The sequence below is a fragment of the Protomyctophum bolini genome, assembly GCF_963924005.1.
Source record: "Protomyctophum bolini genome assembly, chromosome: 21".
NCBI lineage: Eukaryota > Metazoa > Chordata > Actinopteri > Myctophiformes > Myctophidae > Protomyctophum > Protomyctophum bolini.
In genome coordinates this window covers 21,876,996-21,894,982 of record NC_137882.1, presented here as the reverse complement: position 1 = coordinate 21,894,982, position 17,987 = coordinate 21,876,996, and the positions used below count along the sequence as shown (strand labels likewise).

The 17,987-nt window shown below is 44.9% G+C and overlaps 2 protein-coding genes across 2 annotated transcripts in view; one reads left to right on the top strand and one right to left on the bottom strand.

Moving 5' to 3' along the window:
• The window catches only part of LOC308336417 (uncharacterized protein), a gene marked incomplete at its 3' end in the record, with an annotated part of 688,546 nt that overhangs the window by 163,552 nt on the left and 507,007 nt on the right, over positions 1-17,987 (top strand). The window lies entirely within an intron of this gene.
• The window catches only part of LOC308336638 (cadherin-6-like), a 68,235-nt gene that overhangs the window by 7,087 nt on the left and 43,161 nt on the right, over positions 1-17,987 (bottom strand). The window contains exons 4-10 of the mRNA XM_080794085.1: positions 15,506-15,625; positions 9,708-9,875; positions 6,398-6,585; positions 4,161-4,414; positions 2,987-3,123; positions 1,310-1,431; positions 242-359 (exon numbers count right to left, since the gene is read on the bottom strand). Of these exons, the coding sequence (XP_080650211.1) occupies positions 242-359; positions 1,310-1,431; positions 2,987-3,123; positions 4,161-4,414; positions 6,398-6,585; positions 9,708-9,875; positions 15,506-15,625 (1,107 nt within the window). The remainder of the gene's footprint in view (positions 1-241; positions 360-1,309; positions 1,432-2,986; positions 3,124-4,160; positions 4,415-6,397; positions 6,586-9,707; positions 9,876-15,505; positions 15,626-17,987) is intronic.

The window sequence follows — 17,987 nt, the reverse complement described above, 5'->3', positions numbered from 1 at the left end:
TGTTTGGTTGCACTCGGGTATTGCACTCTCTTATAAAATGTAACCTATGGCTGAGGTGCATATCCCCAAAATGGGAATAGCTCCCAAAAAGAAAAGGATGTGGGGGGAAAAAAGGCAACAGCTTGTGGTAAACATTTAACAATACATAAATCATAAACAGACCACATGATGTCAGCTTGAGCATTGTTAAATGCTCATACTGCTCAATGTGTACATCGTGGGTTGAGACGATAAATCAAACCTTTGTTATCGCGCACAGAGAAGTTAGCCTTCCCAGAGGCGTCCTGTGCTAGGCTGAAGAAGAAACGGTGGCCCCCTACGGGCTCATCAGGATCTGAGGCACTCACTGTCTGTATTATCTGGAAGGAAACACACAAGAAGTGGCATTTTTTGGACGATGAAGAAAGTAATCTGTTGATTTGATTTTATCAAGTGTATCGATGCATGTACTCCATATAAATTATCAGAGTTGGGTGACTTTGTGTCACGTATAATTGGAAAACAATGCATAGTGTAGCTCTTGATTTAACCTGTTTGCAGTGTTCTCTACACATAATGCAACCCCCAAACCCAAAGTTAGGCCTGATCCAACTTCAATGCTGCTTCGTTTCACCTACGTACAGTACGGTACAGTGCGTACAGTACTACATACAGTACGCACTGCTGCAACGTTTCTAATTGACACACTTCATCAACAGACTAATGAAGAGAAAACTGCATGTATATTGTAATTGTTATTGTCAACTTAACCTGATATATTGTCTAGATTGCCTTGAGAGAAATACACACCACCCACTTGAAATGCTATTTGACCCTGGCTTGCTAATTCATCAAATCATCCCAGTTGCACAACATATCATTAACTGATTAACTGGCTGGCCTTACCATCTGCCATTCCAAGCCAGGTAGAAGAGACATCATAATGCACTGTAGCTGTAGCATGGGATCCAGCCTGATTCACTACGTTCAGTGGATAGTGTTTATTTTTTTGCTACTGAAGTGAGAAATACTGAGCAGTGCAGACTGTACTCTTATTGTTATAGTTCTAGTGCTCAGTGTGAATGGCCCTTTAGGCCAGTGGTTTTTAAAGTCTTACTAATGAATTTAAAGAAAAATCTAAACAAATCCCCCCCACTAATGATCAATTTCAGTTTGACACGTGTTCAGTAACAACATTCTGAAACGGAGACAGGGAACAGGGGAATGAGTTCTAATGACAGCATCTCTCCTCTCCTCTCCTCTCCTCTCCTCTCCTCTCCTCTCCTCTCCTCTCCTCTCCTCTCCTCTCCTCTCGTGGCATCACACCAACCTGGTTAGCCTTGGCGTTCTCACAGACAAACGTCTCGTAATTGGTGGCAAATGTTGGAGCGTTGTCGTTGACATCCAGCACTCTGATGTACGCTGGCACTCTGCTCGTCAGCCGTGGGTTGTCTGGTGGAGACACGGAGAGGAGATCTTTGGACACCGTGGTACTCATTTACAGTAATTACAATCACTGATAAGGATGCACTTCATGTGGGAGCCAGATTGAAAGCACATGTTCTGATCACCTCCTTCAGAGCTGTGTGACATCTTCAACATGAGCGTATGCTAGGGTTTGTAATAGGTTTACAAAAGTCAACTTGCTAGTGCAAACCAGCAGCAGGTTCAAACACGTGATGGATGTAACGTATTGTTAACTTCAACTTATTTAGATTTATGTAGAGTGACAGGACATTCGTGTGAATAGAGACAAGGGGAAAGACATGTCTGCCATTATGTGGTTGACACCTTTGAAATCGAAAGATATTTGAGGCAGATACAGTATGGACATTTGAATCTTGTTTAACTAGAACCGTCAAAGCACAAGAACAAGCCTTACAAAGATTTCACACATTCAGGGTCTTTTAACAATGGGTAATTTATTCAACCCCTAATCACACCTCTAATCACCCCTCATTGACACCTTTCAGTCAGCTGTGAACTCTATACAGTAGTTCCCAAAAGTGGGGTCCAGGGTCCACAAAATATTTTTGCCAATTATGTTATGTGTGATATGTGAGTTTACCATAATCACAGTAATCCTTAATCATATTCCATCATTCATTGGCATTTGGATATAAATGAAACAGACTCCATGCAGTCACTTTCAGTTAGAGTACTGCAGCGGCTGAGCGGCTGTGACTGTGACCAGCTGATGGCCGTTGACGCTTAATTGATGCATCAAGGAAGGCAATTATGTTTCTGCACTGTCAAATAGGTCTACATCTATTCTAAGAGAGCATCTTAAATAAATGTTGTGAAAATGTGCAATAGTGCATGTGCAATTTTCACACATTTACAATAATCAATATTATCCCATTTTGGGGCGGGAACCCCTTTTTGTGTTTTAAACATTGTTATGATTTAGCTATTGAAAAATAGCAGATCTACAAGCTCATAGCTTGTAGGTCTGCTATTTTTTTTTTTATCGTGGAGGATTTAGAATATTCTTTTTAAATTTTGAGGTCAGGCTTAAGTGGGTTATTTTCCTTGTTTCTATAGTTCCACAACGGCCGAGTTGTGAACCTGACCTCCAGCCTCAGTCACAGATGAAACACACAAGGTATGATTCTCAGCTGACCTCCCATTTCCACTTCATGTTTCTTGGTGAAAAGGGAAGATTTGTTTCCCCACCTCCTGACATATCACTTTCGGCATCGTGTGACCATTCTGATGATGCCAGAAAACCCAGACAAGCCCACGAGCAGATCGGTTTCCTCAGCAGAAAACTACCCGCTTTTTCTTCCAACTTGCTGAAACTATACCAATACCCATTGAAACCAGGAAAGCTTATACAACCGGCACTGAATGAGTTGGCAACAGATGACACTCTGATGATTACTTTGTTCCCAAATTATGCACCATTTAAGTGGCAAAAGTGCTGCCTAATGACTGTCTGTCATTACAGGAAATGATTGGGCCCTCAGCGTTAATTAACACTGTGTGTGTGTTTGTTGTTACCCACTGAATTCGGTGGCGATGATGGAGATGTTGTGCCAGGCATTCTCCTCCCTGTCCAGGTCCTTGAGGAGGAACACTGACCCATTTCCTGAATGGACGTTGAACAGCCGGTCCATGTCTGTGTTCCGATCAATGGAGTACCTGCAGGTACGCACACACACACACACACACACACACACACACACACACACACACACACACACACACACACACACACACACACACACCGTATAACATTAAACATGAGCAAACATGACGTGATGCTTTATGGATCATGTCATTCGTTTTGTACGTTGCATTGTGCTGTCTTGCACAGACAACAGACAAGCAATTTGGAATAGTCTGTCTCGACCTGCACTCTGTTGAGGAGAGACTTAATAACTGTGTTCAGTGACTCTCACACACACGCAACACGGCACAAGCCAGCAGGTTATCCACTGGTATTGTGTTGTTTTGCTCTGCTATAACCGGACTAGCGCGATACATCACTGTGATTAATGGAGTAGCAGGTATGAGATGGGGGGGCAGCGTGAGAGGAAGTAGACCCCCGAGGGGGAGCACGGCGTGAACCAGGGCTCTCTGTCTGGAAGGCACCGTGCACCACCACACTTCTCCTCGCCTCTGCTTCCCTTGTTCGTCTTCCCACATGTTCGCCTCCATCCTTGCCCTTCTCTCTCCATCTACCCTGTCCTCTCCTCTGCTCTCCCTTTCTCTTCCTCTTTGCATTGCTGTGGCTGTTGCACAAAGTGTACACCTGACACCTCACTATGCTTCCCATCTCTGATGCCGAGTTCATACGTATACTTTAATACTTTAATTTAGCGGTTGCTACTTGGAAAAGCGCTATATAAAAAATTGCAATTCATTACACCATACAGGTGTACAGGACCTGCTCTACCTCCTGAGCCACAGCCACCCCAGTGTAGTCAATAGCAGCAATTCCATATGAATACACACCATACGTATGCACGCACGCACAGGATGCAGGTGCAGGATGAACACTTTTCCCTATCCACACTTTTCCTGGGCTGTGTGTGCTCCAGTTCCTGTCGATTTGATCCAATGAAAGCCAATGAAACTGGTCAGATGACCAATGATATCCAATGAAATCAACAGGAACTGGAGCACACACAGCCCAGGAAAAGTGTGGATACATTGGGGTTGTTTCCCACGCCTACCTGACGGGGCTGCGGTTGCTGTCCGGGTCGGAGGCGCCAACCGACCCGATGGGCGTGTTGGCCGCGGCGTCCTCCTTGACCTCCATGACGTAGCTGCTGCGCTGGAAGGCGGGCGGCTCGTCCACGTCCTCCACCAGCACCTTGACGCTGGCCTCGTCCCTGAAGAGACCCACGGAGAGGAAGCGAGGGTCCAGGTGAAGGTTCTCCACCTGGACACGCACCATGTACTGCTTCTTCTTCTCAAAGTCCAGAGGCTGCAGGAGCACACGGGGCACAGTGGTCGAAGGACTTTAACTCAAGCTCTGTACTTACATACAATTCAGAGTATTTTCTGAGTATTTTACTATTTGCTGAGAGGCAAATATTGTACTTTTACTCCACTACAATGCGGTGCGGTGAAAAGTGTTATGAGCGCGTACAACAGGACACAGTTGTGAACCGTAATCAATTGATTAAAATAGGCGTCATAAGGCGATCTCAGAGTCCGGGGCGTTTGGACTGGAGGCCTGCCCTCAAGAGGCGATTATGGCGCCCAATGAGTTAACCTGGCGTGCCTATTTTGGTCATAATGGGCAAGCTCACAACATTGTGACGTGCTTGTAGATGGGCGAGTAGTAATCAGGCTCCAGTAGTATGAAGGCAGTGAGTAAGTGATATTATTTGGTTAAAACAAAAAAGTGTTTTGTTATCTATTTGTATTTGTATATCATTAGCTATATTTCACACTTATTTTAACCAAAGAAAATCACTTACCCTTCCTTTGTCAGGTGTGAAGTAGAACATCACTACTTCCCTGCATGATGTATCCTCTAGTGCTTTGCAACCGCTGTGATCAGGCTATGAATGATTTGGTTAGGCATGACGGCTTCAATGCTTTTTCTTCCACAGCTTTTGAATCGTGCGTGCGTGCGTGCGCACATTACACTGATGGCGGTAACGGGAGAAGGTTGAATTATTATATTTTTTGCGCACTTTGCATCGACAGGAACAAGCTTCAAGGTTGAGAACAGCTGGTCACAGTAAGCACTTTTCACCGGTGGGGGAGGGGAGGGATGGGTGGCGCAGGGTCGATGACGGTATACAAAACCTGGCATGGAACAAGACATGTTCTGATGCCGTCAATAACCTGATAGGAAACTAAATGGATTTCTTGGTCCCCTCCGCTCACGTGAGGGCTGCAGGTACTGACTGCATAGTGACACATTGAGAATGTGTATAGAACCAGTGTTGGTGAGCACTACTAGTATTAATCTGAATTTACAAAATAACTAGTAACTAAAGCTGTCAAATAAATGCAGAGTGGATGTAGTGGAGTGGCAGTTAAACGTATTGGAAATTGGAAATACTCAAAATTGTGCAATGCTTAAGTAAATGTATTTAGTTACTTTCCACCACTGCTTTAGAACACAGCAGGCTGGAGACAAACCACGTCATTAGTAGGAACCTCTCCCCCCCCCACCCCCCCAACCGCCCACAGAGCCATCACAGCCGCGAGAGGCAATTACATCCTCTTCCACTCGATGATGTTTTGATGGACAGGGATCGATGGAGAGCTGCAGAGTGAGCACTTGATGAAGCAACTGTCAGATACAGTTAAATGTGTCGTCAAAAACACGCCACACAGAGTGCACTGCTGGATGTCTGAAATCCATGCCGGCACATCAGAATCTCTCTGTGGGCTATTGTGGTGGAGGAAGTGCCTCCCGCGCTGTTATGTACGACTGTCAACTTTGTTTGTTCTGTGTTGTTGTTGATGTTTGGTTTAGTCTTTCTCCAGTAACCGGCTAGGTGGTCAGCTCTCTGTGAATTGCTAAATTAGTATCATCGGTATAACAAGGAAGTCGGAAGAGGCACGGAAAATGGCGTGTATGTGCATAGAGCCTATATTTAGACTTTGTCTAGCCTCGCATAATAGCCAGCCTTCATCTGCCTTTGCAATGCGTATTGCCCCAGGCATATTAAGTCTGGCCTCTCCCAATTGTGGGAGGACTTCACGGCCGGAGTGGTGACGAGCCAACCAGATTCGTCTGGAACCAGACTATAACCAACCAGGGCCCAGTTATGCAAATATGGGACAACACTGAGAGGGACGAGACTATAATATCCACACAGTGATATTAGTATCGCTACGTGAGGCCAGACTTTGTCGCACCACAGTGTCACTAATGAAAATACCAGATGCAACGCATCAGGTGAGCATGGTGAATGTACCCCCAACCCAGCTATAGCGCTCTGACCTTCCTCAGTGTGATGACACCCTCCTGGGTGCTCTTATTGGTGTGAATGTCCAGCACCGCAGGGCCCTCGCTGCCCAGGATCTTGTACTCCATCTCTGCGTTCTCGCCAATGTCGGCGTCCACGGCTCGGATCACTCCCACCACGGAGCCCACCTCTGCTGACTCCGGGATTCTGAACTCATGCATGCCTGGAATATGAGAGAGAGAGAGAGAGAGGAAAAAAGGATGACAGTGAGAGAGAGAGAGAGAGAGAGAGGCAAAGAGAAAGGGAGAGAATAGGGGACAGAGAGAGAGAGAGAGAGATTCATTTCTGTAATGCTTGTAACATCAGCTGTATTTCAGCTGCATTTCATATGCCGTAAAATACGCTTCACATCCAATCTATTAATTTCGGGCCATTTTGTGAAACTAGATGGGAGCACTTCCAGGAGTCCCAGGGCTCCGATTTTAGGATGTGACATAAATTCTCGGGCAATTTGTTCCTGCACAAATTGATGGGTTGCGCGTGCGTGTGCGTGAGCTTGTGTGTGCGTGCGTGCATTCTTTTACCTGCATGTATTTATTCATTCATTGTGTCAAATGACTTGCAGTTTTTTCTTTTCGCAGTGAGATAAATTGTCCCCGAACGAACGCTGCCTCTTCGCTCGCTTAAATAAAGAGCCGCGTGGAGGCTATGGTCCTGATATACACGCAGCCCCTCGGAGACAAAACAACACTGACAAGCTCATAAAACACGCTGACGGTGTTTTGGCAAAGCCTGAGTCGGCATGCAGGTCTCGGTGGGTGACGCTGACGCACACACGCGCGCACGCACACACACGTGCACCCACAGGGCTACGCGTATCCCATAGATCGGCATGCGTGCATACACAAAACTCCCTTTGGCGTGCGCGCGTGCCTGTGGGCGGGTGTCGTGCACAGCACGCGCCGAGCCTTCCTCAATCCGGCAGGTATTAACCCATTCTGGACAGGAACCCCTTTTGGTGTTTTAACTAAGCATTATGTTATGCTTTAGCTGTTGAAAAATCGTAAAAAATGCGGCACAAATCTTTCAGGCCTAAACGGGTTAAAGCATTGGCTGGAGAGAAGAGACGGGGGAGGGCATCACTCCGGCAGACAATGATATCTCTCTCTGACACCCCGCCTCCTCTGGGTGTCCCCTCAGAACACCCCCCCCCCCTTCCCTCTCTTGTCTCCTATCTACACCCCTCTGTCAACCGTCCCCATGCTCCCCCAACCCCAGTATCCTTACAATACCCATGCACTCACTCACTCACTCTCCCTTCTCCCCTCTTGTCTTCTATTGGAAACCCCTCTGTCACCCTCCCTCTCCCCGCCGTATCTCCCCCTCTCCATCTCCATCTCAGGGAGCGTTCCTCCGCACAGCACTCGCTCTCCTGTCTGTCTGCCTCTCCTCCCTGTCACCCCCCCTCAATGCCTCTCCTCTCCATCTATCCACCCTGTCGCCTCATATATCCCCACTGTATGCTCCCTCATCTGCCTCTGCTATCCTCCCACTTCTCTCGCTCTCTCTCTCTGTCTGCTGGTCCCTAGCTGTCATGGAGGGAGTGATAAATGGACAACGGGGGTTATTTTTGAGCGGCGCATATAACCGCTCAGACATTTGACCGTGTGTGTTTCGGTGTTATATTACTCCGCCCCCCCCCTGTGATGTCATGTGGGTCAATACATCATCATCATCATCATCATCATCATCATCGTCACAAATCATACGTGGTCATATTTATCAAGACACTGATCACTCCTGTGATCAGTGTCACAGGATTATAGGAGCTAGCCGCTCCTATATTCAGCTATTTGCGAACGCAGTGAGCACTTACTATGAGACCTAGAAGATCATGTCTGTCTGTCTGTGTGTGTGTGTGTCCGTGTGTCCCCCCTTTGTGCCCATATATGGAGCTGATATGTACGAGCAGCTCATGTCTGTGTGTCCGTGTGTCACGCTTTTGTGCCCATATATGGAGCTGCTTTGGGGACTCCTTATATGGTTATGGCTGAGTCATGGTGACAACTTAAATATGTACGAGCTGCGTTCGCTTCCCGCGTTTGCGCGTCTTACTGGTAGTGATCTTCGTCTTACACAAACATTACATTCATACTGACAGTGAATGGAGAATTCATGTCATAATGTGGACGAGCAAATCGCCTATTTTTGTCCTACACAAAGATTACATTCCCATTGACATTGAATGGAGAATTTTGTAAGCACAGCTGGTCTATGTTCTCTCTGCTTGTCCTCAATGTTTGTGTTCACACAAACACTCAAAACTGGCCATTCAATGTTTGTGTTCACACAAACACTCAAAGCTATAGGGACATAGGAGGGGCCAACGCCCCTCAAAATAAAGAAAATCAATGGAGTGGTCTTTCCACCACTGCACTGCACTGCTGTCACTGAGCGGAAACAACATGACACCAGTAATCTGTCAGTCTGATCCCTCTGCTGTTGCTAGTCAGCAGAGAGAGAGAGAGAGAGAGTCAGAGAGAGAGAGAGAGAGAGAGAGTCAGAGAGAGAGAGAGAGAGAGAGAAGAGGGAGATTAAAAACCCGGGAGAATGTCCTTTCTTCGTTTAATAGGGATTACAGAGCTGATCTGATGAACTTTGCGGGATCCTTCACTCTGTCATATGGCTCTGCATTTAATTGTCTGTCTTCAAGAGAGAGTTTCCCGTGTGCACAATGCCCACAGCTCACCACATATAATCCACTTTCTGAAATTGACACCAACCCGAGGGTTACGGGCTGCCTGCGCGGCTCTGGGCACCGAGTCCCTGTGTTTATGTGATTGAAGTAGAATATTATTGTCATTTTATTTATTTCATTTCATTTTTACTTTCATGTTTGTTTGTTTGTTGGTTTGTTCTTTTCAGCAGGGACGAATTGGACTGTTAAAAATAACCAGAATGAGCTACAAAGCAAAATGTCTGTATAGTTGTTACTGTGCATGTGCCATTATGGTCATTGTTTCTGACATGATACTGACCATGACACTAACCTTGATAATGACATGATACCATGATATTGACATGATACTGATATGACACTGACCATGATATTGACATGATACTTACCATGATACTGACTGATGTCACTGTTATATGTGTGCGACGTGTATGTGCATGTGTTTGCACTGTTACGTGTGATAATGGGTGTGAAAGACTATATATATTGTCAAGTGACAAGTATTATTTTCGTAATTGCTTTGCACCTAGAGTTGGTCAGTGTGTGTGCAGCTGCACGCAGCCTTGTGTCTGCGATTGCATTTTCCAAGAAGCTATATATATACTCACTCTTGGCGAAGCGTGGCGGGTTGTCGTTGACGTCTGACAGAGTGATGCTGACCGTGGTGGTCCCTGAGAGCCCCCCCATCTGTCCAGCCATGTCTTTAGCCTGGATCACAACCTGGTAGTTCTCCTTCACCTCCCTGTCCATGCCGGGCAGGGCCGTCTTGATCAGACCTGAGGAGAGCAGCACACCGCCATTGGAGAACAAACAGATTCATGCATTTGTTTATGTTTAATTGTATGTAATGTATTTTTTTTGTTTGTCCAGAGTCTTCACTGCCCTCAGCTGTGTCATCTGTGAGGTCCACACCTGTGCCTGATTGGCTTAACGATTCTCAGTGTATAAAGACTCAAGCTTTGTGTCCACATGGTTCGGTAAGTCTTACTTGCTTTCTGTGTTTGTTTTGTGTGTGTGTGTGTGTGTGTGTGTGCGTGCATGCGTGCGTGCGTGCGTGCGTGCGTGCGTTCTGTTAAGATGTGTTGTGTCGTGGGTCTAGTTTGAGTTGACCCTGACAGCAAAACACAGCTATCCATGGATCCGGTGGAACTCCCAGCACGGACGACTTGTCTTACAACTGAGTCATCTTGTGCTCAGTCGAGCTTCTCCGGGCTGCGAGACGCTTTTCCGTTTGACTTTTCTTTGCTTTCGCTCAACTCGCCAATTCAAGTAGTATACACAGTGACACCGTCCCAACTAGGGCTGCGACTAGCGATTATTTTCATGATTGAATAATGGCACACTTTCGCAATTACTCATACAATCTTCGTTTGTTATAGAGAACCAACATTTCCAGGACACAATTTATCCTGGCGTGTAAATAATCTCTGGATGCATTTCAGAGATTATTTCTCTTTAGAGCCATGCGAGGCTCAGGCAGGGAGAAGGAGAACGGTTTGGTTTTTTTCTTCTGCGTTCTGACATCCCCGGAGGAGACGGGACATGAGTGAAGTGATAATTGGCTGGAAATTCAAAAGGCGTGCTCCATCATCACCTGTCATTGTCTACCCACTGACGAACAACATTTATTTACAGATTTGGGTGATGAGCAAAATAGAAATAAGAACCACAGTTCACCCATTTCCATCTGTATAAGAAAAGTATAGGGAGACACTGCAGTGTTGCAGGAACAAAACGTGGGTAGATTGCATCGGGGTTTTTTTTCCTTCGTTCTCTCTCAATGTGCAATTTCAGTGAAGGAAGACAAACACAACATGGTTGTTGTACTGTCAGTGTGGAGAGACACTGAGGCACAGCATCAATCTCTCCTCTCTCACTTTCTCTCCATCTGCCAATCTATCTGCCTAGCTTTCCATCAGCCCTCTACCTCTCTGGCTCATCACTCTCCCTGTGGAGGTTTGTTATTGTTGCTTACTGGCTGCAAGACATATACGCACACAATGCATGTGTGCACACGCATGCACGCACACACGCACGCACGCGCCCACACCCACACACGCACGCACTCACACGCACTTGTACAAGCATAAAGACAAAGCCTGCTTATAATGTAATGTCCAGGAAATAGGAATGCCTTTGTGCGAGATGGGATGTCGGCTTACAAAATGCGTCTGGCATAAACAATATTACCACTAATCCTTTCGCTAATCTGCAAATGGAAGGAAAGCCAGAACAAGCAGGATGTGTTCCAAAGCACCTATTTAATGATTGAAAACGAACAAACGGGACAGGGTTTTACAGGGGAGGGGCTAGTTGGTGAATGACATTATGTGTTCTCCAAATCTCCAGACAGACAGACGGACAGAGCACAAAGGACGGGTGTTTCATGGTAACTAGTCTAACATGGTAAATGTAGTTTAAATTCACAATAGGTGTGTACTGTGTATATAGGAAGGGGGCGTGTCTGATCATAATGAATATCAAATATCTAAACTAATAACGAATCGAGCAACATAAAAACTGTCTTGGGTCACAAAAGCCAGAGTAGACGATAAAATTTGCCTTTTTGTTTTTAAAGTGAAATACTTTATATACTAGCAAGTATCCTCATGCGTTTTGAGGTACATTTTCCAGGCGTGTAAATAATCCCTGGATGCATTTCAACTTCCAGTGTGCTCCTTAGAGTCGAGGCTCAGGCAGGTGGAAGGAGAACGGTTTGTTTGTTTATTTTCTTCTGTATACGTTCAGACACGCTGAATCTCCGGAGACTGGACAGAACAGTGAGTGAAGTGATAATTGGCTGCAAATTCAAAAGGTGTGCTTCTGTCAGTGAAGTCTGTCAGTCTGTCAGTGAAGTCTGTCTGGCTCAGAGCTTCTGCCCGATGGCCTCAAAAGTCTAATATCTCCCCCGGTCCAGAGGGATATCCCTTTGGTCTAGTGGTTAAGATGTTGGACTTTCACGCGAGAGGCCCGAGTTCGAATCCCGGGTGTTACACACGCACGCACTTCCATAGAGGATGAGCAGACAGGCAATACTTAAAACACTTAACACTATCTATATAAAACCCAAACAAAACATGAAAAATATGTGCATGATTCTCAAGTCTCTCTGTGCCAGCCAGCCAGCCAGCCAGCCACACAGCCTCTGGGTCTTTGTGTCCTATATACACTATTCAATGTGTTTACAGGGTAATACAAGGCCAACATTGCATGGAACTGTCTCAGAAAGAGCTCTAAGCCGACCTTGTGTCTTTTGCACCCAAAAAGACCTTGTGCCATTATGTCTTGGGCACATTCCAAATGGGGACAAAGTGGCATTCCGACGCACCGCCATTCTGACTACGTGACGTCCGCGGTCGGTTAGGGTTAGGGACACAAGTTAGCACTTCCGGAAGTTGGCTTCAAATGCCAGTGAGCGACTTCCATTAAAATGAATAGCTGGGGGTGGGGCAGTCTGCCCTCTAGTATATGTATATATATATATATATATATATATATATATATATATATATATAACTCTGTGCCACCGTACGCCATACAGAAACTAGAATATTGTTCAATTATAAGAGTTGAGTTGGGTACATCACCATATACTGTCCAATCAGATGAGGGCAAAGCACACAAATGCCTTGGAAAGAGTTCAGAAATTGCTGGCCAATCGCAGGGGAGAATAGAGAATTTAAACATTTTTAAACTATGTTTTGCAATGATGTAAGTGCTGGAGTGCAATAACAATAGTCTGCTTGCACGCTAATTAATGCAGGGGTGGGCAATTATTTTTCCCAAGGGGCCAAATGAGAAACAGAAACTATTGTGGAGGGCCGGGCCAAAAGGCTGAACTCAATTCTGCATAATATGAATTTTATTTATATATAAAAAGCAGTAAATGGGCTGGCATTGTTTTGACAAGCTGGTGAGATGTTGTTATTATTATTACCTCTGACTTCAGTAAATAAATAATTGGTAGTCCATATTTTGTTGAAACCTGCACTCGGCATCCACCTTTCTTTTTTTGGTATGAGCAGATATTTTTGTAACCCGACTCCGCCAGATTGCGGCAGTATTGAGTTCACAAGTTCCCTCCTCCTGCCTGGATCTGGGCTCTCTCAAGCAGAAACGATAAACCGGAAGCAGCGGCAGCAGCATTATCTCCATAATAATAGTCTTGTTGGTATGTCGCATATCTCTCCGGTCAGAGTACATCGTCTCTGCCCGAGAGGAACCAGATGGGAGCAGGAGAAGGAAGTCACTGCTGCCACCAACTGGCGGAGTCAGGTTAAGATTTTTGAGGGGTGACAAGGAAGGTAACAGGTTGTCAATCACACTCAATTCACGGCAGGAAACAGATTGCGTGTACAGTATGTGAAGAAACCGTGTACGCTCCAAGTAACCTTTCATCGGTCAGAGTCAGCCAAAGGGCCGTATTTCCCCCCCGGGCCGTGTAATGCCCAGGTCTGAATGAATGTATCCTTATAGAATTCAGATTACATCTGCTTTATCAAGACGCCACCAATTGAGCTTTTGGTGGACGGAAATGTGATTGTTGAGGTTACAATGAGACCAGACAATGTGTTTGCAAGTGCTCAGAGAAGTCAAGAAAGGTGGTGCAGGTTGCTGTAAGAACTTCTTACTCAAAGTTAATTAAGCTCAAGCTTCCAGGCCAGCTTAGGGGACATGCACACATACGCATGTACGTGCAAACGCGCACATGCACGCACGCACACACACCAGTTCTAGAGACCTTCAGTGCCACACCATGAAAAAGTTTTTAATTTCAAAGTTTTTACCTTGTTCTTTCAACAAGCTGTGTGCAAGACAAATGGAGCGAGACGATAGGAGTCTGAAGTAAATAAAAACAGACTATATGGCCACTAGTTTGAAGTTGGTAAATGTTAATTGACAGTACAATTGATGGGTTGACAAGTTTGACAGCCTAATTCGGCAACAGCTTGCTCCAATGCTGAAGAATGTGGGCTTAATGAGAAGTTTCATTGTATTTCATGGCCTTTTATTTACTGCCTGTGCAGTACTGTCTATGTGGTCCTCTAAATAAAGGGGAAGAGGTATGCAGTGTTTATTTGATGTGTAGATATGGCTGTCATCTGCAAAATGTCTTTGCCCTCAAAGCAAACGCACTGATTATGGAGGAGAGCTTATATTTCCTTTGATGTGGGAGTAAAGCCCGACTGAAAGGCACCTTAGTTTTACCCTCAATTCCAACTCCAATTGTCGTAAGGCTGGGAAACGTTTTAGACCGTCGAGACCGAGACCAAAGGAATTTGAATCTCAATCAGGTCCATTCAAAAGGAACACACTATTTTCATGATGTTAAGCAAAATACAATTTGATACACATTACTTACACCAGACAATCATCTTGCTCTGAACCACTGTGACTTGACATGATACACGCACCACAGGAATATTGTACTGTTTCCTTCTGTGTTGGTTTTCTGCTCTCTTCTCTCTAAGAGAAGTGAATGTCTGGGATAGTTTGGTGTCTGCCACGGCTGGTCGCATATTTTGCTGACTTTGTAAAAGCTCTGAATCTGGTATAATGGGAAAGAAGTGTCACAGAACTTTACTACTGTTACTCATTATGAGAATTAGACCGAGACCACCCTCGGGTACTACAGACTCCTGACAGCCAACCCCAATTTAAGAGTTAGGAGACAAGATTCACGACTTGCAGTAAACTAGCAGTGCATGGTTCCCATGAGGACACTGTTTGGCTGTGAAGATTTTATTTTGCAAGGGCCCCCCAAATAAAACCACAATTTTAATGATAATATAACATTAATATATGTTTTTTTCTTCTTCTTCTTTAAAACCATGAAAATGAGTTTAAATTGTGATGCAGATAAATAGTCAAATTAATGTATACTAAGTATTCTATTGATCCAAGCCGGAACACAATCGATTGTTCAATCATTAAAATGAACGCACCGGTCTGACCACATAACACTAAGTGGTCAGATGGGTGTTGCGCAAATGCAAATAAAATGTTTCAAGTGGGCCCTGATCCAGAAAGGGTTGGCAGCCAGAACCACTGAGTTAGGAGACAATATGTGACCAGATTTGACTGAGAGCCTGCCATCGCGCAAACTCCAGCTTTTCACCAGAATGAGTTAAATAGCACAGGCAGACTCTTCACATACTAGAGCATGTCTGAAATAAGTGTCAGAGCTGAAATCGACATGTAAATATGAAATAAATGCTTAAAACATGTAGCTAGGTAAAGTGAACCTTTCAAGCCTGTTTTCTCAACTCGCAACTACAAGCTCATAGCGCGCCACCGAGTGGCGCACTACGAGCTTGTAGGTCTGCTATTTTTGAAAAATCGAAGAACGACTGACATAGAAACATAGTCACATTTCAAAGAGACACATTGGAGTTTGGACACTGACCCGTCTCGGGATCCACAGAGAAGTACGGCTGGCCCTCCAGGATGCTGTAGACCACCCTGGCACTGTTCCCATACGTGGAGTCATCTGCATCTGTGGCCGTCACCTGAATAACAGAGGTGCCTGGTGGCAGAGAGTGGCAGGAAGGAGAGAGAAGAGAGGACAACATAGTGGCAGATTAGATCAGCTCTTTGGTTTTGTTGCAGATAATAATTGGTAACGTTGGCACACCTTCTGACGGGGTGTCAGATCACCTTGCATTCATGCTCACTCGTGCTTTAAAAGCTAAACAAATAAATAGGATATAAAAAAGGGGGATCAATGATTTTGTGTCATGTCGCATTACCTATAAGGTGATATCTGCCAGCGTCAGGGCACTTAGCCTCATAGTTGATTGATTTTCTCAAGTAATCAATGAGTCCTAATGCATTTTTCAGAGTATATCTCTCTGCGTCTCTCACTAAACATTGGATGTGCCACTGATGTGTGTCTGCTACTTTGCAAACCCCAAGAAACCTATTAGTGCATTTGTAGATCTGGAGGGGCTAGCAAGGCTTATATCTGATCACGGATGAACGGCTGTGAACCATTTCCTACTTCCAGAGGAATGGGGCCGAGGCATCTATTTCAGCAGAGAGCAGAAAGTGTGGGTAGCCAAGTAGCACCTCCCAAATAGTGCCTTGAGGGGCCAAGCGTTGCCTCATTACATGTGTAAGGAAATTAATTGACTAGAAATATTTAATGGCAGAGTGGTTATAAATATAGAATAGTGAAATACAATGATAATGACCCCATGAAACTTTCTAATTTGATGTCAAGGCGAGACCCCGCAAGGGCGAAATACTGCCGTTTCTATCTTACTAAAAAACAGGGAGTGTTGTGAGTATCAGGGGGGGGGGGGGGGGGGTGTAGAGAGAGAGAGAGAGAGAGCCTGATTCGCACTACGAAAAGTTATGATGAGAATTCTTGAGCAAGTCCACCCAATCTTGATCACTGATACATTTAACTATAGGGAATTAAACTCCCAAAAGGATTTGCAACAGCAAAAGAAAAACGCATATCAGATCTCATTGCTGCCTAAAAACTGTAACATGAATAAACATGATATTTTGTTATTATTATTATTATTATTAATTTAATTATCAAAAGAGATCCATACTGTAATGTCACTATATAAAAGCCTACTGTATGTCATTCCTCCTGGGTGCACTATATCCATTTGTATCTGTGTCACCATGTCTGCAATGTTGTCAAGTGCATCATTACCAGGGGCTGAACAAATATTGTTCCATCATTACCACTGTGATGATGTACGCATGTGCACCTGTCGCATGATGCAAAGCAAGGCAAATGTTAAGCTGTCTATTTTGTCCCGTGTTAATTCCCTGGAGTGATACTGCAGCTTTATACAGCTAAGTGTAATGTAACGTTTTAAATTGGAAGCCTCCTGTAATCTGCCGAATCCCTGACACCACCTTCCGTTCAACCCCGTCAAAGATGAGCCCTGTTTTACGTTAAGTATAGTGCATTATATGACTATCGTGTTGATCACGGACTTTAGATTGTGGGATTAGGATTAACGGTGTCATGATGACACAAACGGGGGGATTACCCCCGATAATGACCCTCATCATTGCTGGCTGCTCCAAACGAAGCTAGTGAAGTTAAAGGCTGTATATATCCGGTGAAATTGACAAACTATTTTTTTTTTTAATATTGCAATGCCACTATTTTCCAATATTGTTCAGCCCTTATCAATTCTGCATATTATCCCTCCACAAGTTCACCAATATCAGCTGCTGTTGTGCATTTATCGTACTTGGCGATTTATTTAATATAAATCGAGTCTTTACAGAAATCCTATTATAAAGTAGACAATGGTCCTAATCTGTCTGTGGTGAAAGTCACATTTTCATCTTCATTTAGAGGAGCCAGCTGCCTGGACGACTCACGGACACATGCGCGCTGCCAAGCGATGACATCACACCATGATTGTTGCCATGGGCACCTGTGCTGCCTTTAGAAAAGCCTCTCTCTCTGTCTCTGAGTGACACCTTTATGACATGCTTTGGCTGGGAAGCCAAATACCAGCGGCCCTCAGTCCCAGAGAACAGCAGCAGCGGCCAGGCATCAGCAGCCTGTATTTGTGCAAGTATTGATTAGGATCTCTTTTTATTTGCCATTTATCTACGCTCTGGAGCACAGTCTGCAGTCTGCCCTCGCTGGCATGCTGAACACGAGGCCAGGCGCGCGCCATAATTAAAGTTTAATTTAGCAGCACAGTGACAAGAACAAATGATAATGCAAAATCAACAAACGGTAATGTCTGGAGAAATTGACGCGGCAAAGGGGGAGGGCGAGAGCACACTATTTATTCACACTGATGACAGAGTTGACAATGCCAGTAATTAAATCAAACACTGTTTAAATAAGATACTCTATTTAAAAGATTATCTGCTTCCGTACAGCCGTAGCCGTCACAGAG